Genomic DNA, 24,209 nt, shown 5'->3' on the forward strand with positions numbered 1-24,209 from the left:
AAACAGAGGAATTTGTGTGAAGCAAAGAGAAAATAAAGTTCTTACACATTTCTCTTGAGCATTTTTTTCTAGGGTGTTTATTCTCTGAATTAGTGTAGTAAAGTGGAAAGAGATATGAGACCCTCTCCGAGTTCAAATACAGGTATTGCTTGACATAATCTGGCCAAGTTTGTTGCTTTCTTATGACTATAGAGATAATAGACTTCAGAGGATTGTTATGTTGGTTAAATACTGTAATATAGGTGAAAGGGTTTAATATGGTGCCTTGTAAATTAATTTCTCCTTTTGTTTCTTTTCTTGCTTAAAAATAAATTTCATTTGGGAAACCCCAATTGAATAGGACATGGAGTAGAGCTGTCAAAACCAGAAATGCCTACTAAAAAGGAAATATGTGTGGCTCCTGGGTGGCTCAATTGGTTGTGTCCAACTCTTGACTTTGGCTCAGGTCATGATCTCAGGGTCTTGAGATCAAGCGCTGTGCTCAGCGGGGAATCTGGTTCCCTCTCCCTCTATTCCCCACTACCCTCCACCCTGCTCCCCCGCTGCAACTCCAGCTCATGCATATGTGAGCTCTCTCTAATAAATAAATAAATCTTTTTAAAAAAAATAAGAAGGAAATATGTGGGTTTATTGACTGATTTTGTAGCTATATTTCTCTTTTCTACTACTGTGACAAAACTAGCTTATGAAATTATTGCCACTTAACTTTTTATAATTTCACCAAATACTTTATAATCATGAATGTAATGTTTTGTTTATTCCTTCATTACACAAAAATTTATTTATTTATTTGTTTGTTTGTTTATTTATTTATTTATTTATTTCATTCTACAAATATTTATTGGGAAATTAGGTGCCAGATACTGTCATAGTAAGAAAGAAAACAAAACAAAATCTCTGTCGAATGAAGGCAGAGTTTTTGTTTTTGTTGTTTTAATCCTTATTTGTATTTTTAAAGTTGCTTTGACCAAGTTGTCACTTCATTTAATCCCCTTTTACGATTTTGTACACTAGCTAAACTTATTAATATTGGATAATTCCACTGTATGTAACTCTATTATCTTTTAGAGATAGAAGAAATGAATAAGAAACTAACATTAAAAGTGTTAAATCTAAAGGATGATTTTAATTGGGAACTGTAGTAGGTGAAATCTCTGGCTGTTTCCTTCCTTTCTTCCTGAGCCTCACATACCTACTTACATCTTGCATTTTACCCCTCTTTCTTTTTCTTGACTTGTGACATCTTTCTTTATTTTGATCTGTCTCTTCTCTTTTTCTTTTATCATTTTATGTTTGAATATGGAACATTTTGATTTATTTTTTGTTTCAAGTTTTTATTTAAATTCCAGTTAGTTGACATATGGTGTAAAGTTAATTTCAGGAATAGAATTTAAGGATTCATCACTTACATATAATACTCATTGCTTAGCAAAACAAGTGCCCTCCTTAATCCCCATCATGCATTTAGTCCATTCTTCACCTACCTCCCCTCCATTCAACTCTTAGTTTGTTCTCTATAGTTAAGAGTCTCTTATGGTTTGCCTCTCTCATTTTTCCCCTTCCCCTATGTTCATCTGTTTTGTCTCTTAAGTTCCACATATAAATGAAATTATATGCTATTTGTCTTTCTCTGACTGACAGGTGTACTTATACAGCTCATTCCACATTGTTGCAAATGGCAAGATTTCATTCTTTTTGATGACTAATATTCTATTGTGTGTTTTATATATACACATATGTATAATATGTATATTATATATATCTTATATAATATGTATATCATATATATATATCTCACATCTTTTTTATCCATTCATCAGACATTTGGGCTCTTTCCATAATTTGGCTGTTGTTGCTAATGCTGGTATAAATGTGTCCCTTTGAATCAGTATTTTTTGTATCCTTTGAATAAATACTTAGTAGTGTAATTCCTGAGTCGAAAGATAGTTCTATTTTTAACTTTTTTAGGAACCTCCAGACTGTTTTCTAGAGTGGCCCCACCAGTTTGCATTCCCACCAATACTGTAAGAAACTTCCTCTTTCTCTGCATCCTCACCAATACCCATTGTTTCCTGTGGTGTTCATTTCAGCCATTCTGACAGGTGTGAGGTGATATTGCATTGTAGTTTTGATTTGCATTTCCCTGATGATGAGTGATATTGAGCATCTTTTCATGTGTCTGTTGGCCATTTGTGTATACATCTTCTTTGGGAAAATGTTGAGTCATGTCTTCTCATTTCTTAACCAGATTATTTGTTTTTGGGGTATTGATTTTGATAAGTTCTTTATAGAATTTGGATACTAGCCCTTTATCAAATGTCATTTGCAAATAACTTCTCCCATCCCATCAGTTGCGTTTTAGTTTTATAGATTGTTTCCTTTGGTGTGCAGAGCTTTTTATCTTGTTGAGTTCCCAATAATTCATTTTTGCTTTTGTTTCCCTTGTCTCAGGAGATGTGTTGAATAAGGAGTTGCTACAGCTAATGTTGAAGAGGTTACTGCTTGTGTTTTCCTCTAGGATTTTTTATGGTTTCAGGTCTCACATTTAGGTCTTTAATCCATTTTGAATTTATTTTTGTGTGTAATATAAGAAAGTGGTCCAGTTTCATTGTTTTGCATGTTGCTGTCCAGTTTTCCCAGCATCATTTGTTGAAGAGGCTTTTACCCACTGGATATTCTTTCCTGCTTTGTTGAAGATTAATTGACCATATAGTTGTGGGTCCATTTCCAGGTTTTCTCTTCTGTTCCATTGATGTATGTATCTATTTTTGTGCCAATACATTACTGTCTTGATGACTACAGCTTTGTAATACAGCTTGAAGTCTAGAATTGTGATGCTTCCAGTTTTGCTTTTCTTTTTCAGGATTGCTTTGGCTGTTTGAAGTCTTTTGTGGTTCCGTACAAATTTTAGGATTGTTGGTTCTAGCCCTGTGAAAAATGCTGTTGGTATTTTGATGGGGATTGTATTAAATGTGTTGATTGCTTTAGGTGGTATAGACATTTTAACAATATTTGTTGTTCTAATCCATGAGCAATAGAATGTTTTTTCATTTCTTTGTGTCCTCTTCAATTTCTTTCATAAGCGTTCTATAGTTTTCAGAGGACAGATCTTATACCTCTTTGGTTAGGTTTGTTCCTAGATATGTTAACGATTTTTGGTGCAATCACAATGAAATTAATTCTTTGATTTCTCATTCTACTGCTTCATTATTGGTGCACACAAATGCAACAGATTTCTTTATGTTGATTTTGTGTCTTGTGATTTTGCTAAATTCATGTATTCTAGCAGTTTTTTTGGTGGAGTTTTTTGGGTTTTCTGCATAGAGTATCATGTTGTCTGCCAGTAGTGAAAGCTTGATTTCTTTCCTGCCTATTTGGATGCCTTTTATTACTCTTTGTTGTCTTATTGCTGAGGCTGGGACTTCCAGTACTATATTAAATTACATTAGGGAGAGTGAATGTTCCTGTTTTGTTCCTGACTGTAGGGGAAAAGCTCTCATTTTTTCCCTATTGAATATGATATTAGCTGTGTGGGTTTTTTTGTTGTTTGTTTTGTTTTGTTTTTGTATATGGCCTTTATGATGTTTAGCTATGTTCCCTCTATCCCTGTTTTGTTGAGGATTCTCATCAAGAATGGAAGCTATTAAAAAAAAAAAGTGGAAGCTATTTTCTTCAGATGCTTTTTCTGTATCTATTGGGAGAATCATATGGTTATCATTTCTTTTATTAATTGGCTGATATGTGGATATTGAACCACCTTGCAGCCCAGGAATAAATCCCATTTGATCATGGCGAGTATGAATATGGAACATTTTAACCACATAATGAAATACAGAGACTAGTGAAATGAATTTCCATGTCTCCATCAGTCTTCAATAGTGACTAACTTGGGCTAATCTTATTTACCTTATCTTATTTATCTTCCCCCATACTCTGAATTATATTGAAGCACATTCCAGACATCATTTCATTAGTAAATATTTCACTTTTTCAGTTAAAAAGAAAGTTCTTGTTTTTTAAACATAACTACAGTCACCGATAAATAAACTAGTTCCTCACCTAGGAATACCTAGTCAGTGTTCATAATTCCCCAGTTGTTTCTTATTTACTTTTCTTAATTAATTTATAGTTGTAGGGTCTCCTTGTAGTCTTTTAATTAGTAGTTCCTTTTTCATCTCCTCTCTTCCTCCTCCCTTTTCTCAGGTAGGGGTCCTCCTACTCCCATACATTTTAGTTTTTGAAGAAATTAGGTCATTGAAGAACATTTTGGACTTTGCTGAGTACATCCCCAAGGTATTTAACTTGTTCCTGTGTCTACTATGTTTTCTCTCTTTTTGAGATATTAGTGGTGAATGATGATTATTGCCTGGATTCATCAGTTCATCAGAGATCACAAATCTTCCATTTTTTTTGTTTTTTTTTTACTTGAAATATGTCTATAAAAGAAATATTACGGGATGACTGGGTGGCTCAGCAGTTAAGCATCTGCCTTCGGCTCATGTTGTGATCCTGGAGTCTCGGGATCGAGTCCCACGTCGGGCTCCCTGCATGGGGCCTTCTTCTCCCTCTGCCTATGTCTCTGCCTCTCTCTCTCTCTCTCTGTGTCTCCCATGAATAAATAGATTAAAAAAAATCTTTAAAAAACTACTTTATCAACTTTTTTGGTTGCCCTGACTTCAGGGCAACCAAATTATACATGAAAGACAGTATAAATACTATATTCTTCCCTTTATTTAGTAGTGCTCAAAGTATTGAGGTAGTGGTTCTTTAGTACCTTCTCAAAATAATTAATTAGTACTTTTGGTATCATTATGATCTGTTGCAATTAATTTCTTGTTGATGATTACATTTTTCCATCTTTCTTCAGTGGGAGCATCTTCAAGCTATTTCTTCATTTGTTTTGACAAAACTTATAGACTTGGGAGTTTACATTTTCTGACATGGCAAGTTACACCTTTCTAGTCCAGAAATCAGCCATTTCTCTAAGAAGCCCTAGTTTCTTTTATTGGGAAATGGTATTTAGAGACCACAGTCTGGGTGCTAGTTATGCCTATTGCTCTAGACCTTTATTATAGCCACTGGTTCTTTATTGGCCTATCTTGAAACCATGCATTAAAGAAAATCCTGTGATTTCTCCCATTAGTTTAACACTTGAGTTGTGCTGAATTAGAGACTTTTGATAGGAACTCTTTAGAACACTGCTTAAGTTAAGGGCCTTGTAGCAGTTCTATAAAGTTCTAAAGGTGTTACTTCACATGCCATTTCACTATTGTGTAGAATGCCTGTTGTAAATATTATTGACATGAGAGTTTCAGTTCTCCATAGAAGGATGCAATATTAATCTTTTCCATTTTATTAATCACCACAGTCTTTGCAAAATTTGAGATAGTGTGTTAATCTTAGTGCTTTTAAAAAACATATATAAGGGATCCCTGGGTGGTGCAGCGGTTTAGCGCCTGCCTTTGGCCCAGGGCGCGATCCTGGAGACCTGGGATCGAATCCCACGTCGGGCTTCCGGTTCATGGAGCCTGCTTCTCCCTCTGCCTATGTCTCTGCCTCTCTCTCTCTCTGTGACTATCATAAATAAATAAAAATTAAAAAATATATATATAATAAAAAATATGTAATAAGGAACTGAATCTGGAAAGAACTGCAGATTGAGATTTTTAAACCAAATATCAGTGTTCTTGTAGAAAAATGCAGAGCGTCAGGTAAAAACATGAAGGGCAAGGAGGGGAGATGAAGCTAGAAAGGAGCAGAATTTTTGTAGAATATTGGAAGTTGATATTAGTGTTTCCAACTTGTTAGAGAATGAAGGTAACAATTAAGAAAAAACTAAAAAAGAAATGAGAAGGGAATAAGTATGGTATACTAGAATATTCAATTAATCACAAAAGAAAGCAGTAATAAATTGAGGAACATATAGAAGTAACAAAATGGCAGAATTATTCGAAATATAAATGCATTCAACTCTCCAATTCAAAGGCAGAGACTGACAGAATAGATTAAAAAATCATGAATAAATAAATAACATCTTTTTTTTTTTTTTTTTTCTTAAAAGACGTAATACATACCAAACAGGGGGGCCTGGTTGGTACAATCGATTACCGTCCAATTCTTGGTTTTGGCTCAGGTTGTGATCTCAGGTTGTGAGATTGGGCCCCGTGTCAGGCTCCACACTCAGTGTGGGATTCTCTCTCCCTCTCCCTCTGCCCCTCCTGCTCATGCTTGCTCTCTTTCTAATAAATAAATAATTTTAAAAAGTACATACCAAAGAGCAAAGACACAAAATATATGAAGTAAAAATTGACAGAACTAGAGAAGTAGTTTTACAATAATAATTGAGACTTCAGTGCCCCATTTTAAATAATGGATAGTAAACTAAACTAGAAGATAAAAAAAAGAAAACACTTTAGGGGCACCTGGGTGGCACAGTCAGTCAAGTGTCCTGATTCTTGGTTTTGGCTCAGGTCATGATCTCAGGACTATGAGATCCAGCCCCATGTTGGACTTGTGTTGGATATGGAACCTGGGAATCTCTTTCTCCCTCTCCTTCTGCCTTTTCTCCCACCTTTCTCTTTCTCCCCATCTCTAAATAAAAAACAAAAGACAAAAACAAATAAGAAAACCATTGTAACAATAGTATAAAACAGATCCAGCAAATTTACATAGAACACTTTATCCAACAAAAGTAGAATACACATTTTTCTCAATTGTACATGGAACATTCTCCAAGATAGACTATGTATTAGGCCACAAACGAAGTTGTAATACATTTAAAAGATTGAAATCATTCAAAGTATCTTCTCTGATCATGATAGAATGAAACTAGAAATCAGTAATGAAAGGAAAACTGGAAAAATCACAAATAGATGGAAATTAAAATAACACATTCTCAAACAACTGCTGGGTCCAAGAGGAGATTACAAGTGAAATTAGAAGATACTTTGAAATAAACCTAGGAAAAAATAGTACACAGAAGGAAATTTATAGCTATATAATAATGTAAATGTTTACCTTAAAGACAAAGATCCTAAATCAATAACCTAAATTTACACTTTAAGGAACTAGAGAAGAAGAGCAAGCTAAACCCTAAGGTAGCAGATGGAAAGAATTAATAAAGCTTAGAGCATACATAAATGAAATAGAGAATAGGAGAATAGTAGAAAGAGTCAGAAAAGCAAAAATTGGTTTCTTGAAAGTATCATCAAAATTGACAGTTTTACAACTTGACTGGCCAAGAATAAAAAAACACACAAATAACTAAAATCAGACATGAAAGTGGTGAACATTACCACAGTCCTTAAAGAAATAAAAGACTGTAAGAGAATATTATGAACAATATTATGTCAATGAATTTGATGTCCTGGATGAAATAGGTAAGTTCCTAGAAACATAGAAACTACCAAAACTGGGATCCCTGGGTGGCGCAGCGGTTTGGCGCCTGCCTTTGGCCCAGGGCGCGATCCTGGAGACCCGGGATCAAATCCCACGTCGGGCTCCCAAGCATGGAGCCTGCTTCTCTCTCTGCCTATGTCTCTGCCTCTCTCTCTCTCTGTGTGTGTGACTATCATAAATAAATAATAAAAAATTAAAGTTAAAAAAAAAAAAAAAAGAAACTACCAAAACTGACTCAAGAGGAAATAAAGAATTTAAACAGACATTAAACCGGTTAAGAGAGTGAATCAAAAATCAAAAACTTCTCAACAAATAAAGCCCAAGACCAGAAAGCTTCACTCATGATGCTACCAAACATTTAAAGAATTAACATCAGTCCTTCTCAAACTTAAAAAAAAAAAAAAAAAGTCAGTACTTTCTAACTTACTCACTCATTCTATGATAACAGCCTTACCCTGATACCAAAGCCATATAAAGACATTACAAGAAAGGAAAATGATAGACTAGTATCTCTGATGAATATATATGTAGAAATCCTCAACAAAATCAAAGCCAGCATTGTATTAAGAGGATTATACATCATAGCTAATTTTATTTTAGTTGCTAGCATCTCCCTGCTTCTGTTTCTTCTTTCTGCTGCTACTGTAAATCTCTTCAGAACTTAGGGCCCACATTCATATACCTGATATAAGATCTTAAATTTTTCTTTAAAAATATTCTGATAGAAAAATTAGTTTAGCTTGTGATAAATAACAGCTTTTCTTGGTGAATCATGTTGAATCAGGTAGGTTATTTAATGAGGTTTTATTTTTTTGTTGTTAATGTAGTTTTGGGGCAGTGTCGTGACAACATTGAGCCAAAAAAATTGCCTATCACTGAAGAGGAGCAGATTTACCCTTGGGATACATGTGCAGCAGTTCATGATGTGAGACTTTCATTATTACAGCGTTATTTTAAGGATGTAAGTATCCTGTTTATCATATAGTATTTTTGTCTGCCAAATTGCTGGTTACTTCTCTCCAGAGTTTTATTTTATATTTTTTCTTCTATAAATTGTCATTCTGATTTAGAATCTTGAAGTTTATTAGAAAAAAAGTTAATGTATGGATAGTAAACAAATGGAAATCTGTTAATAAATAAAAATTTCACGTTATAAGTGTTATGTTTTAAATGTTTATTGTGAGCTGTATACATTCAGTTCAATGAAATGATACTCACTCCATGGAAACTTTTAGATATGGCATGAATGTTTTATGAAGATTTTTGCCGCCTTCTTTTACTTTCATTTAAAGATATACAATAAGATCTCATTATGATGCTTTTAAAATGTAAAGGAGGGACAGATTTAATTCATGGCTTCTATGGTTTCTTTCAAACTTCGTAGGTTTTTTCCCAACTCTTTGTACCTAGGAACACTATCTAGCATTCAGGTAAACAGAAGTCTTAGAAGATCAACTTAATTTAATAGCACTTGCATTGTTAACGTCCTTGTAAAATTTCTGTACCATTTTTAATATTTTATCAGTGGATTATCAAATGATCAAATGGGGCTTCCTTTCACCTGTTGTTTTTTGAATCTGCTGTATTTTGAATTAAGAACACATATAATCAGAAGTTAAAATAGTTAAAATACAAAATGAAACATTATTTTTAGTTATATGAGGTGAATATCTCGATAAATTTCCAAATACAATTCTTTTTGTCCATAATGCACTGGATTAAATGAAAGAAACTAGTAGGAGAGGTGGAAGATAAAATAATTAGAATAAATAATAACAGGCCTAGTAATGATGCTGAGGAGAAGGATTCTGGAGGATTCTGGAGGAGATGATCCCTAACTAACTCTAGTTAGGGAGGCATTGTGGTGTAGAAAGAGTTCTAGGTGAGAAAAACTGGGCTAGGTGAGAAAAACTGGTAGCAATATAAACTTGCCAGATTAACAATCCAGGACTCAATTTCCTCGCTATAAAATAGGGCTCATGTGGTCTTTCATACAGTAACCCACCAGGTTAGAAATTTCTTTAGATCACTTTACACATTATAAAGGTCAGTATAAATATGGTGTAGCTTTTATTTTTTATTTTATTTTATTTTTAAAAAGATTTTATTTATTTATTCATGAGAGAGAGAGAGAGAAAGAGAGAGAGGCACAGACACAGGCAGAGGGAGAAGCAGGCTCCATGCAGGGAGCCCAACATGAGACTTGATCCCAGGTCTCCAGGATCACACTCTGGGCTGAAGGTGGCGCTAAACCGCTGAGCCATCTGGGCTGCCCTATGGTGTAGTTTTTAAATATTCAAGCTAGACCATTCAGAGGGCTCGGGTTAGGTAGGCCTTGGAAGGCAATTTGGATTAGGTAATAAGGACCATGTTTCTATATATTTTCAGAGGCTCTAAAATGAAATTATTATTATTTGGAAAAAGAAGCCCATGAGTGTATATGTATAAATGCATTCCTATGCACACATACACACATTTTCATACTTTTTTCTTTATTCTGTATTGTTTCTTTGAGTTTTTTGCAGCATTTATCTTATTAATCATAGACCAATAAATGTCTTCATTTTGAAGAAAATGATGAAATTGTGCTAAGTTCTGCTTTTACAGAAATTTACTACCACCTTTATTTAGATTTTATTTTGTTGCCATAATCCTGGTTTTAATTTTGTCATTTTTGAATCACTTTAGAGTAGATGAGTAGTGATGAATCTTAGAGCCAAACAGAAAAGCAAAACAGCTTGATTCAGTGAAAATATAACCCAAACTTAGGAGCAAAATAAGTTTGAGGGAAGGGGAGATCTAATAAAGAAGAGAAAGAGTATCGTATCTCTTTCTTAAAGCAGCCAGAATAGCTACTCATTTCTAGAAAAAAATCTTTTTTGTAAGCACTGTAAACTGAGCCAGGTGGCTCAGCAGTTTAGTGCCACCTTCAGCCCAGGGCCTGATCCTGGAGACCCAGGATCGAATCCCACATCGGGCTCCCTACATGAAGCCTTCTTCTCCCTCTGCCTGTGTCTATGCCCCCCCCCCTCTCTGTGTCTCTCATGAATAAATAAATAAGGTCTTAAAAAAAAAAAGAACTGTAAACTGAAATCTGAACTGGACAGAATCTTTGTTGTGTGTTGTCTGTTAGTGATTGTGGGATTTTATTCTTAAATATATATATATATTTTTTTACACAATACTTTTTTACTTTCATTGTGGTTTCTTTAAGTATATCTGGCGTGCTCCCTGGACTGTATTCCTCTAGAGGTATAGGGCCATTCTTATATTGGTTGTATTGTTCCCTCAGGGCTTAGCATGTGCTATGTGTGTTGGAGATGCTTACTGAATTTCTTACTGAATTACTCTAGGATAGAGTACCAGAGTTTCATAGGCAGGCAGACTGTATACAGCAGAAGAGTTACTATTAATGGGCATTGATTTTGATTATAGAATTGAACTGTGTAAACTCTATTCTCTTCACATCAGTTCCATGCATTTTACAGAGTTGGCCTATAGAATTTTAGTCATGTAAGACAGTACTGCTACTGAAACTGGGAGTGTTAGATATGAGAGAGAGGACACAGTATGGAGAGAACCTGAGCTTTGGAGTCAGATAGACTTGGGTTTGAACTGGGGCTCTGCCGTTTATAACTGTGTGATCTTGGTAAACTTTATATCTTTTTTCTAAGTTTTTTTTTCTTTTTTTTTGTAAGGTTTTAATAAATATTGAGGTTGTGAAGATTCAGTGTTAAGCAATTCCTAGCACAGTGCTGAGCACATTGTTGAGGACTTCCTAAGATATTAGTGTCATGTTAGTCAATGTTTCTTGCCTTTTTAAAAAATCCTATCTGGGGATCCCTGGGTGGTGCAGCGGTTTGGCGCCTGCCTTTGGCCCAGGGCGCAATCCTGGAGATCCGGGATCGAATCCCACGTTGGGCTCCCGGTGCATGGAGCCTGCTTCTGTCTCTGCCTGTGTCTCTGCCTCTCTCTCTCTCTCTCTCTGTGTGACTATCATAAAAAAAAAAAAAAAAAAATCCTATCTGATTCAAATACGAAATAGATGATGTACTGATTTTATTTTATTTTTTTTAAGACTTATTTATTTATTTGAGGGAGAGTGCGGGGAGAAGGGGCAGAGAGAGAGAGAGGGAAAGAAAATCTTAGGCAGACTTCGTGCCGAGTACAGAGCCCTATGTGGGGCCTGAACTCAAGACTCAGATCATGACCTAAGCCAGAGAGCCAAGAGTCAGACACTCAACTGACTGTGCCACCCAGGTGCCCCCTGATTTAGTTTTAAAAACTAACTACTTTTATTAAAAAGAAAGATTAATTACATTTTTATAGTACATTACCAAGGAGAGCAGCTTGGTTATTAACTGGCTACCAACCATTCTAAAATGATCTAAATCTGCTTCTACTTCAAGTGGCTCCAAAGTGTAAAACAGAGATGAGCAGGTCTCCTGTTGCTTTTCTGATTTGTAACAATAGGAGCTAGCTCACCTGCTGTGAGTATTTGATTTGTGCTGTTACACATCTTAAATCAACTGGGAAGACATTTTGCACTGTGTATTATTTTTCAACTTTCAGATACTCATGAAGAGTCTTGATTTAACATTGGAATTTTGTGTATTGTGTAAAGATTATTTGGTCATCTTACATTATAATGTAAAAATTTCATTCCAATATAAAAATAAAATTTAATGGTGTACTCCATTTTAATGGCTTTCAAATCTTTCATCAAGTGCTTTCATTCATGATAGACCACATTCCTAATATTGTTTTGGCATGGCATGTGTTTACTACAGACTCTAGAGGGTAAACTTAAGTTCAGACCCAAGTGCTATTTGACAGAGGCCAAATGAAAATTCAAAGAAAATTATTTTAGATGGAAAAGTCTAAGCCTGTTTATGGTGAAGGGAAGGAATTAGTAGAGAAGAAGAGGAGAAGTTGAAGATGTAAGAGAAAGAAGAGATAAAAGCAATTAACTTTTAGAATAGATTTCAAAAGGGTATTGTAGTTGCTTATATAATCTAGGTCCCTTCCTTATTGCATATTATATTAAATCTTTATAAATGTTAAGGTCCCTTATGGGGTTATGACCAAATTTTAGTCTAGAAAGATGTATGGAGGGCGATGCATTATGCAGAGAAGAAATTGGAGTCAGGGAGACCAGTTAAGAAACTTTATTGAAGAGACACCTGGGTGGCTTGGTTGATTAGGTGACTGAGTCTTGATTTCAGCTGAAGTTATGTTCTCAGGGTTGTGAGATCAAGCCCCATGTGGACTCCCCACTGACTGGGGAGTCTGCTTGGGGTTCTCTCTTTCTCTCTCTCTCATTCCTTCAACCCCACCTGCATGCCACATGTGTATGCTCGCTCGCTCTCTCTCTCAAATGAATAAATACAAAAAAAAAAAAAAAAGAATAAGTACATCTTTAAAAAAAAACTTTATTGAAGAACCTATCCCCCCCACCCCCCAACAAATGATACAGACATGAATGTTATAGTGAGAACGAAGAGGAAGGCCAAAATTACCAGTTATTTAGGAGATAGATTTTGTATGGTTTGGGATCTAATACTGTGGTGTGAAGTAAAGAGTGTGATGTAGAATAACCCTTAGCTTTCTGATTTGGTGACTAGATTGTGGAGTTTTTAAACCAAGAGGAAAAGAAAGACTCATGAAAGAAATGACAATATTTTTAAAAGGCTTTATTTCTTTATTTTAGAGAAAGAGTGCTGCGTGTGCAACTAGGGGCATGGGCAGAGGGAGAAAATCTTAAGTAGACTCTGAGCTGAGTATGGAGCCCGACATGGGGCTTAATCTTAGGACCCTAACTAAGATCATTACCTGTGCTAAAATCAAGAATCAAATGCTTAACTGAGTGACCCACCCAGGCGCCCCATGACACTTTTTAAATGTTATCTGAGGGACATCAAATTAGAGATTTCTGTTTGACAGTTGATTATTTGTATCTGTTATTGAGGCAAGTGATCAAAATTTGGAAGGTAGTTGAATTTACTGATTAAATCATTCAGGGAGAATAGTTTTAGTAAGAAGAGAGTAACAGAAAAAAAATAGAACCTTGAGAAATGTAAGCTTTGAAGGCGCAGGTGAAGAAAAGAGAGTCTTAAAAGGAAGCCTAAACCAAATGGTTTAAAGAGATGAGAGGAAAATCAAAAGACAGTAGCACTATGGAAACCAGGGGAAAGTAGGCACTTTAACAAAGAAGTTGTTATTCCATTGCATATATATACCATGTCTTTATCCATTGATGTATCAATGGACAGTTCGGCTGTTTTCATTATTATAATACTTCTATAAACATAGGAACACGTTTCCCTTTGAAATAGAAGTTTTGTATTTTGGGGATATATACCCAGTATTGTGATTCCTGGATCATAAGGTAGTTCTATTTTTAACTTTTTGAGGAAACTCCATGCTATTTTCCATAGCAGCTGTACCAGCTTGCATTTCCACCAAAAGTACATGAGGGTTCCTTTTTTCCACATCCTTGCCAACACCTGTGGTTTCTTGTGTTTTTTACTTTAGCTGTTTTGACAAGTGTGGGGTGATATCAATGTATTTCTGATTTGCATTTACCTGATGATGGGTGATGTTGAGCATCTTTCCATGTGTCTGTTGGCCATCTGTATGTCTTCTTTGGAGAAGTGTCTGTTCATATCTTTTGCCCATTTTTAATTGGATTATTCGTTTTTTGGGTGTTGAATTGTATAAGTTCTTTATTTATTTCGGATACTAACCCTTTCAGCCATAAAAAAGGATGAAATCTTGCCATTTGCAACATGGATGAAGCTAGAGAGTATAATGCTAAGCAAAATAAATCTGTCAGAGAAAGACCAATACCATATGATTTTACTCACATGTGGAATTTAAGAAGCAGAACAAGCAAAGGAAAAAGAGAAGAGAGACAGGACAACTTAAGAAATGGTGTCTTAACTATAGAGAATGTTACCGAGAGGAAGTGGGTGGGGATGGTTGAAATAGGTGATGGTGATTAAGGTGTGCACTTGTGATGAGCACTTGTCGTGATGAGCACCCAGTGATGTATGGAATTGTTGAATCATTATATTGTACACTCGAAACTAATATAATACTGTGTTAACTATACTGGAATTAAAAGAAAAGAAAGAAATTCTTAATGTCAGATATCACAGAGAAATTAAATACCACATAAAACAGGTAAAATAATCAACAAAAGAATAGTTTACACTGAACTGTAGTATAATATTGAGAGTTTACATTTCATGAGGTGAAGAAAGTGTAATTTATAATTATTCTCATTTACTATGAGCCTAGACATTTAGAAACTAAAACTTTATGGTATTTCAAGTTTAAAGATTTGCATTATGGCTCTCAAGTCGGGTGTTACTTTTTATCACAAAAATATAAAGTTCACATTAGTATAAAAATATGAAATCAGAGGTTTATGTGGAAAATTTAAATATGTTTGTATTTCTTTAAAATTAATTGTATTTTGCCTTTTTTTTTTTTTTTTAAGAGTTCTTGTCTCTTGGCAGTATCAATTGGCTGGGAAGGAGGTGTTTATGTACAAACCTGTGGCCACACGTTACATATAGATTGTCATAAATCTTACATGGAATCATTGCGGGTAAGTTAATTTAAAGATGTATATATATTTCCAGGTATTAAATATTTTTACAGCATATACATCCCAGCTCATCTTGGGTAATTTTGATCACCATTTGAGCTATCCAGTCTTGTAGTTCCTTGACCTCTTTGGCTTTAGGGATTTCATTTTTTTGCTTCACTTTAGCAAATTATTTCCATGGTAGTAATTTTAAACTTTGCTACTCTAGTTCTGAAATATAAAGCTCTAATATCCCACCATATCATTTTATTATCTGATTAATTCTTCAGATTTTCTTACTTTCATTCTCATTAGTGTGTTTTGCTTCTGACATCAAGATCTCTAGTCCTTTAACCCCTTTGCATTTTTCCTAGCGTTCTTGGTTCTTTCCTAGCCTCACTTTTTTGTACTATGCCTGTTCTGCTCTGAATAACAGTCATTTAATCATCCTGCCTTCATTTTAGACCCAGGCAGCTAGCCCTGCCAGAAAAAATCATAAAACTAAGTGAAGTGGTATGTCTGTAAACTTGTAGTTTCCTGTATAGTAGTGGCTTAGACTGGGGTCACCGACTGTAGATATTACATATCAATTCCTGTTTTTTTTTTTTCCTTTTTTTTTTTTTAAATTTTTATTTATTTATGATAGTCACACAGAGAGAGAGGCAGAGACATAGGCAGAGGAAGAAGCAGGCTCCATGCACAGGAGCCCGACGTGGGATTCGATCCCTGGTTTCCAGGATCACGCCCTGGGCCAAAGGCAGGCGCTAAACCGCTGCGCCACCCAGGGATCCCTCAATTCCTGTTTTTGATCAGTTTCCTCTCCTAGTGTCTTCAGCAGCTACTCCATACCTTATCCCAGACTCTTCACCTAAACTGTAAGATCCCTTTCCTGTCATTAGATTCTGTCTCTTCCTTTGTCACCAGGAGAAAACATGTGGCTTTGTGTCACATACTAAGCTTAATTTCTTGCTTTGCTTCTCTATTCCCTGCTAAATGAGTCTGCATCCCAGTCAGTCCTTTCTTTTCTACTCTTTGAGGTAATATTCCTTCTTCTGTTCAGGAATAGTTTTTCTGTTGATGTTCTAGTATTCTTTTCTCTTCATCATCTCAGGGGCCTTGGTCTATTAGTAAGTAACCTCTTTTTCTTCTGTATGTTCAGTTTTTCTGCCTGTTGTTACCTTTCTTTTCAGTTCATAAAGATAGTCAGGTCCTGTCATTCTGAATTTCTTCCCTTGGCTTTGCATTCCCCTGTAGATGCAGGGGAGTGGTTTTTTTTTTTTAATAAGCTTTAATTCACTTTTATTTTTCTTGTATAAAACTGTGTGGAGCCTGGGTCCTCTGCACGGAGACTCTGGTGTGGGTCTTTACAAGATGGTCAGTGAATTCCTGATAGGGAGACTTGATGAACACAGTCTCTTTCCAGAGATCAGGGGTGAGATAGCTATAGGTCTTGGAGGTCGCATCAAAAGTAGCCTTGGCAAAGTTCCCCAGGGTGGCAGTGCAGCCCCTGGCCGAAGTGTAGCAGTTGTCAATACCAGCCATCATCAGTAGCTTCTTGGGCACAGGGGCTGAGACAATGCCAGTGCCTCTGGGGGCAGGGATGAGATGCACCAGCACAGAACCACAGTGGCCCATCACCTTGCATGGGACAATGCAGTTCTCAGCTCAACTTCCTAAAAGCCTGGCCTTCTCTGTTCCCCAATTCCTAACTCAGAAGCAGTAGATTCCTACTTTTTCCGTTTTTATCCTTCCCTCTCACATTCATTCACTTAGAAAATTATACTGATTCTTTTAAATCTCACTTGACTACACTCTCATTACTCTTGCTTCTATCTTTTTGTGTATTTCTTCATCTCTCATCTTGACTATTGCAGTTGCTTTCTTATCATTTTCCTTGCTCCAAGTCTAGCTTATTCACTATATTGATCATTCTAAAATGTAAATCTGATGATCTATGTCATTGGCTTAAAAATCCTTTACTGAATTCTTCCAGATGGGGTATGGTTCACTCTTTTCTGAATGGTTTCAAGATACTTCATGATCTGGCTTGCCTGTTGCTTCTGCTGTATCTTTCATCAACTCAGCATAAGCTAATTAATAGTTCCTTAAACACATTATGCATTTTTCACACATCTTCATTCAATCGTTCATTCAACAAATATTTACTTAATGTCTAGAGTGTTTGAGATACTGTGATAGACATTGAGGATTCAACAATGAATAAGACACAGTTCTTTTCTTCCAAGGGATTGCTATGCATTGCGTGAGATAGAAATAGACAATTGTGATATATGTGCTAAGTGTTATGAGGTATACACAGATCTTATTGGAACATCTGCCAAGTACCAGAACATTTGATGAAGTATGGTGCTTGAGTGATGAAAGATAAGACTGGAAAAGTAATTAGGGGTCAGATCATTAAGGGCCTTGTGGCTCATGTAAGGAATTTGAACTTTATTTAGATAGGTTCTTTATAGAGAGCCATTAAAGTCATTAAAGACTTTTAAGCATGGGATCCCTGGGTGGCGCAGCGGTTTGGCGCCTGTCTTTGGCCCAGGGCGCGATCCTGGAGACCCAGGATCGAATCCCACATCGGGCTCCCAGTGCATGGAGCCTGCTTCTCCCTCTGCCTATGTCTCTGCCTCTCTTTCTCTCTCCCTGTGTGACTATCATAAATTAAAAAAAAAAAAAAAAGACTTTTAAGCAGAGTTATGAAATCTTCAGAACGATCATTGTGGCAGTTGTGTAGATGGTAGAGGATTATTCTGGGATTTCAGTAGAGTAAGAAAGAATGTGATGATATTTGGGAGGTACAGGATGATAGTGACATGGGCTTAATTATTGCACTGGAGATGAAGAAGAGCTTAGAGATTTGAAATATATTTAGAAGAAGAGTCTTCTGGACTTGGTGAGAAATGGCAGGTGGAGTGTAAGAAGGAGGAAGGAATCAAGATGAGAGAGAATTGTGATTACTGAAAGATTTTGATTGGGAATTAGAGTCTCACATTAGGTGCGTCATAGTGGCAACAGAATGATTGGGAGACTAGTTAGGAGATATTAGCAAAGAGAGTAGAAGGAAGAAAGTAGATAGAAGGACTTAATGGGATTTATTAAGTAAATAAATATTGGGGTGGAAGAAAGCAGAAAGCTGAAGGAGCTGTCATGACTCTCTTCTTTTTGAGGCTGGAGGTATAGCTTATGCTTCTAGTGTAAAGGGGGCAAGGCTGGAATAGGTGAAGGGACTTCACAAGTGAGGAGGTAGTTTGGAAAAACTACCTTGGAATTGAGTGAGAGAATTCTTCATAGGATGTTGGAGAAAGATTGCCAGGAAGTATTCAGGGTTCAGTTGAGGTGGAAAGAGTTGGTAGCAAGAAGTTATTGCAGTTTTCTTTAACAACACTTAATTTGAGTGCAGAATTGGAGAAGTCATACAATGGATTAATTTTATATGAAGATTTTATGTGATATGTATGATAGAAGGACAGATGGAGGGGGGAATGAGAAGTGTTAACCAAAGAGTTTTTGAAGTGGTACATCACAGTGTATAGGCGGAATAGGAAAGGCTTGATAAACTGGGAGAGAAGAGAGGAACTAAAACATAAAAGAGATAGGAATTGGCAGGCAGACTGTAAGCTGTTTGGATTTAATCTTTTCAGATATGGACAATTTGGGGTCATTTTAGTATAAGGGGGTGGTCATGGTAACAGGTGCTAGAGTAGTATAGAGGTCAGTGCCATAGGAGCTAATGAAGTCAAAGAGCTGATGGACTAAGATGTAAGATTGGTTATCCCCACATATGCTGAAGTAACATAGGAGGATGGTAGGACTTGGAGCTATGAGGAAAAGTCATTTAGGTACCAAAGTCATCAGTGATTGAGGGCAGTAGATGACAGTAAAAAGAAAGGAAAAAGGGTAATATCCCTAGATGACATGAGACACAAAGATGGGAGAATGCAAGAGTAAAGATCTCAAGCCAGCAGATGAGAAGGATACTGAGGTGTGAGGGTGTGGGAGAATGAGCAGTGCCTACCTGAGGAAGCTTCTGGGGAGGCTTGAGGAAAAATCCTAGTTTCAGTTAAGGCAAGGAGGGAGATCTAGTATTCTTTAAAATTAAGGCTGTAGGGGAACTTATGATAGAATGTCCTTCAATCACCCCAACCTTCTATATGCTCTTCTTCTATATCTTTGAAACTTAGCTCCCAAGTCTCTGAGAAGCCTTCTCTGTTGTATTTTTCACATTAATTATTATAATTTATTTGTTTCTGTTTGCTTTTATATTATTAGTACCTTAAGACTTTATGCTATCACCTGGCACAGTGTTTGACACATGATAGGAGCTTTAGTAAATATTTGTAGAATTGGATTTAAGAAGATGTGGTGTTACATTATTAAGAACTGGAAAAAAATAAATGTCAAAAAGTAAAAAATAGAACTTGATTCTTTTAGCTAATGTATTTGAGATCTGAGATATTGTGAAATGAGCACTAAATTAAGAGTGGGGAAACTTAAATTCATCTTGACATTGTCATTACCTTTGTAACCATAGGCAAATTGATTTTCTTCTCTTGGTATCCTTTTCTCCTCATTATTTTTGTCTTGTTGGGAATAATGTTCATATTGTAGCATTCACACATTTACATTAACGCATTAAAACATACTCTGAGATAAAGCATTAGGTTAGTGGCAGAGTAAGAAAGAGACTGCTGGGAAAAAGAGCAATATAGTGGTTAGGACTGCACAATTATAATGGCCTAAAAGAGCAAAATGGCTGTTTGTGGTGGTGTCAGGCAAAAGAAAGGAACAAATATAACAGTCTGGATTCCTGCCTTAAATCCTCTGGTTAGATAGCATATGTAGCAGTCTCTCATAAGCAAGAATTTCCTACTAGGCACATATGCTTATGTATCTGTGTTTAAAAAATTTGGTTTCCTCCTCTTACTATCAGAAACATTTAAAGGAAAGAATGTTAAATTAATTCCTTTCCTACCACACTTACATTCTAAGTACTCGTACTAAATCTTTCCCCTATCCATTAAACCTAAACAGATTCACTGCATGAAGTCCAGTCAGTTGTGTTTGGCAGTTAGACAAAGACACATCACATTTTTTAGGCTTGATTTATTCTCAAAAGTTGTCTATTCTCCATCAAAGAACGTGGGCACTGAATCTTCCCACTGGTCACCTACAGTTTGTAGAAATAGGGGCATAGAGGTAGGAGAAGGTGATCCACTGTAATATGGCCTACTTTTTAAGTTATTCTTTATCTTGAATCCCTATTATGCATCACTTGCATCGTTATCTGAATGTTTCATACTAAGGAAAGAGTAAGATACTTAAGCAGTTCTTGGTGGTGGCAAGTGTTGCATGATTGCCATGTTGAAAGCAGTGATTTGATAAGCTTCAACAGTCAAATGAGAGATTTTGTTTATGGGTTTTTTTTTTTTCAAGAAACATCTTTTTTTTAAATTTAGATTCAATTAACATATAGTGTATTATTAGTTTCAGAGGTAGAGTTTAGTGATTGATCAGTTGCATATAACACCCAATGCTCATTACATCAATAGACTATGTTTTTATGATATATATTAGAGATGTCTTTTTTTTTGGCATGGTTCATTTGTTTACTATAAAATGTAATGGTATAAATTTTTGTTTTCTGTAAAGGCGTGCATTATAAATCTGTATGTTTATTTCATCTTTTAGAATGACCAGGTTCTTCAGGGCTTCTCCGTGGACAAAGGAGAATTCACCTGTCCTCTCTGTAGGCAATTTGCTAACAGTGTTCTTCCTTGTTATCCTGGGAGCAACGTGGAAAGTAACCTTTGGCAACGTCCTAGTAACAAAAGCATCCAAGATCTCATAAAGGAAGTAGAGGAGCTGCAGGGACGGCCGGGAGCTTTCCCAGTAAGCATCAGTGTAAGACAGAAATATCCTAGTAAACTCAGCTCTGCTTTCAACTCTCATTTTCATTCCTTTCATTTTCATTCCGTTTCTAAATTACTCTGGACCTTTAAACATTTAAAAGCAATTGCTTTTAGATGTTTTTCTCTTCTGTTTGTGGCTACTAAAAACAAAAATGAGAATAATGGAACAAATTATTACCAATGGCTATACTTTTCCTTAGTCTAAATTGTTATAGTTTTAATATACATCTTCCAGAGCATGAAATCTATAAGCTTACCTATGGTTAGACTCTTTTAAGATGTTGAAATCTTTAAAAGCAAAGCCAAACAAATAAACAAATTACATATATATGTATCTTGCAATGTAAAGCACAGTCTAATCATTTAAAAATATGCCCATTAGGTATATTAGGATTAAAATGATACATTTACATACACACACTTTCTATATGTGTAATTATAGATTTACATACATTTTATGTGTGTGTGTATTAGTTAAAGTATCATACACTTAATTGAACTATTCACTGTACTTCAGACTATTTTATTGTGGGATTTGGTGTAAGTGAACCCATCTTTTATCCCATCCAGTAGGATTTATTTTTTTGATTTAAATATTTAAATATTTCACCTTCATTATAGATTTATGATATGGTCTTGGAAAGAAGCGATAGCTGTGCCTAGTTTAAACAGTAAATTTATGAAAGTATTAATTGACTTTTGAAACAAATTCATAGTTAAAAGCTACTCAAAGATTTATCTTCTCGCAGTTTCTTTTCTCAGTTGAAGACTAATTTTTAAGTCTGTGGTTTTTTTCTTTTCTAAATCTAAATTTTTATGTGTTTAAAATATCCTTAAAGCAAGGGACGTTAGGGATGCCTGGTTGGCTCAGTGGTTGAGCATCTGCCTTCAACTCAGGTCGTGATTCCAGGGTCCTGGGGTCAAATCCCACATCAGGCTCCTCGCAGGGAGTCTGCTTCTCACTCTGCCTATGTCTCTGCTTCTCTCTGTTTCTCTCATGAATAAATAAAATCTTAAAAAAAAACAAAAACCAGGGACATTAATATTAGTTTTTATGATATGAAGTTAAATGAAAGGTTGTTTATGAACATGGAAACTGTTCTAAAATATTATTTTAATGACATTTCATTTATTTGTTTAGAATATAAGTTTGTGATTAGTTCATAGTTAGATTATAGGCTAACCAATCACAATATGGAATTAGGATAAAATAAGAGAAAATATTTCAGATCTGTTTTATCTTTGTGCACTAAGTATATTTATAGTGGATAGCTAATGTACATCTGTTTTAACTTTTTAACTTTTATTTCCTAGTATATTCATATAAACATTGTAGTGTTAAGACTATATTAGAAAAAATGAATATGAATAAACTTTATATGTATGTTTGCATTTTTTACAGTCAGAAACCAACTTAAGTAAAGAAATGGAATCTGTAATGAAAGATATCAAAAATACCACTCAGAAAAAATATAGAGACTATAGCAAGACTCCAGGTTCACCAGACAATGATTTTCTCTTTATGTACTCTGTTGCTAGGTAGGTATACATGGTATATACTTAAAATTTACTTATTATTAATAGTTGTTTTTTTTGTTTTATTTATGCCATTCATATTTATTTGAGTAAAGGATGTGTATTTTTATGGTGGTTGAAATTATGGCTAGTTTTAGAACCTCCTCAAAGGATCATAAAAATGTAGGTTTCCTTCATTTTCTGAAGTTTTTATCTTAATGAAGTATTGGGTGAAGTATTATTATATATTATAGAATATGTGGGAAAAAGTGTAATATTAACATTTTGGGACTGATGTCTACCTCAAAGCATGTGGCTAAACGGTATTGTTAAGAAATCACTGTTTAAGTCCTGTCAAAAAGTGATGATACTAAAAACAAAAACATTGTATGTAATATGTTAAATACTTTTAATTTTTTTTTAATTTGTAAATAAGAAGATCTTATTTTGTTTGTTTTAAGCTAGTAAAATATATGGTAATATCCTATAGTTGTTAGAAAATCAGTTAAGGGAGACAGAGCAAGAGATCAGGCGTGTCTAAGCCTCTATTAGTAGCTGGCAGGGGGCTCAAGAAAACAGAGGTAAATACTTCTCATCTTTCAAATTAGGTAGGATTATTTTAATTGACTGAGTAGGCGTTCAATACCTAAGAAATAGTTCCAGACAGGAATTTTAGAAAACTTAATTGAATGAAAATGGAGAACCATAAAAACGTAAATAGGGAAGATACAGGCACAATCAGAAACTTGTAAACACATTCTGCCAGAATTGATGCTGTAGACTCCTGGATATCCCTAGAGGCATACTTTGTATTTTGTCCCAAATAATACTATAATAGTATTAGATTTAGATTTAGAGATTATATTTAGATTTAGAGAAATAATATAACTTGAATGTCAATATCTGTAACATATCTAATATGACTTGAGTGTCTAATACTATAATAGTATTAGATTTAGATTTAGATTAAATAATATATTTAGAGAACTAATATAACTTGAATGTCATGCAGCAAATTAGTGGCACACAGAAGTAGAACTCAGATCTCTGAGTCAAGGTTTCAATAGCTGTCCTTTTTCCTTCCCTGTATTCATCTTTTATAGGTCATATGAGCATGCAGTTCACCAGGGCCAATCCCTCTGCCCCATTCATGGAGCAGAGGATAACAAGAGTAAAGGAAGTATATGTAGTCTTTAGAACACAAGAAAAAAGGAACCAGAAGTGGGAAAATTACAAGCAAGTTAGAGCTCAAGATAAGGAAACACTAGTCTTTAAGAATGCAAATGTTGGACATGGCTTAATGTAAAAGGATCTAATGGATTGGGAAGTAACTTTCTAGTCTGCACATTCCTAAACTATTGTTATTTATCTGGAATACTTCAGGAGAAGAAATAACAATTAATTCAACATTTTGTGTCTGGAGAGTTACTAGCTGCATACTGTAATAAAATACATTTTTTTGTGAAAACTAAATTGAATATGATTTAATTTTACCCTGGTTTCAAGGTTTTAAAAAGCTTCTTTACAATATTGTGATAATGTAGAAAACTGAGATGAATGTAGACCAAGTCAGTTATGCCATGTGTATATGTGTGTGTACATATTTATGTGTATATATGTGTGTGTTTATATAGATCTGTATATGAGTGTGTATATATGTACATGTGTGTAAATACTATGTTTATGTTGCTTATGTGTTTATGCTTTTTATTTTCTTAGGATTGATCTTATAAGAAAATTGTGGTTGAATAGGAATGATTTGTCTATGGGATTTGTCT

The 24,209-nt window shown here is 35.1% G+C and overlaps 1 protein-coding gene across 7 annotated transcripts in view; it reads left to right on the forward strand.

The window, feature by feature from the left end:
- UBR3 (ubiquitin protein ligase E3 component n-recognin 3) overlaps window positions 1–24,209 on the forward strand; it is a 224,727-nt gene that overhangs the window by 126,283 nt on the left and 74,235 nt on the right. For 5 of the 7 annotated variants that reach the window (XM_035697762.2, XM_025460110.3, XM_025460113.3 and 2 more), the window contains 4 exons: window positions 8,226–8,359; window positions 14,903–15,013; window positions 20,696–20,908; window positions 22,319–22,455. In XM_035697762.2, the coding sequence (XP_035553655.2) occupies window positions 8,226–8,359; window positions 14,903–15,013; window positions 20,696–20,908; window positions 22,319–22,455 (595 nt within the window). The remainder of the gene's footprint in view (window positions 1–8,225; window positions 8,360–14,902; window positions 15,014–20,695; window positions 20,909–22,318; window positions 22,456–24,209) is intronic. The other 2 variants (XM_025460112.3, XM_025460114.3) reach the window with 1 other exon arrangement.

The sequence above is a fragment of the Canis lupus genome, chromosome 36 (assembly GCF_003254725.2).
Source record: "Canis lupus dingo isolate Sandy chromosome 36, ASM325472v2, whole genome shotgun sequence".
In the NCBI taxonomy this organism is placed as follows: domain Eukaryota; kingdom Metazoa; phylum Chordata; class Mammalia; order Carnivora; family Canidae; genus Canis; species Canis lupus.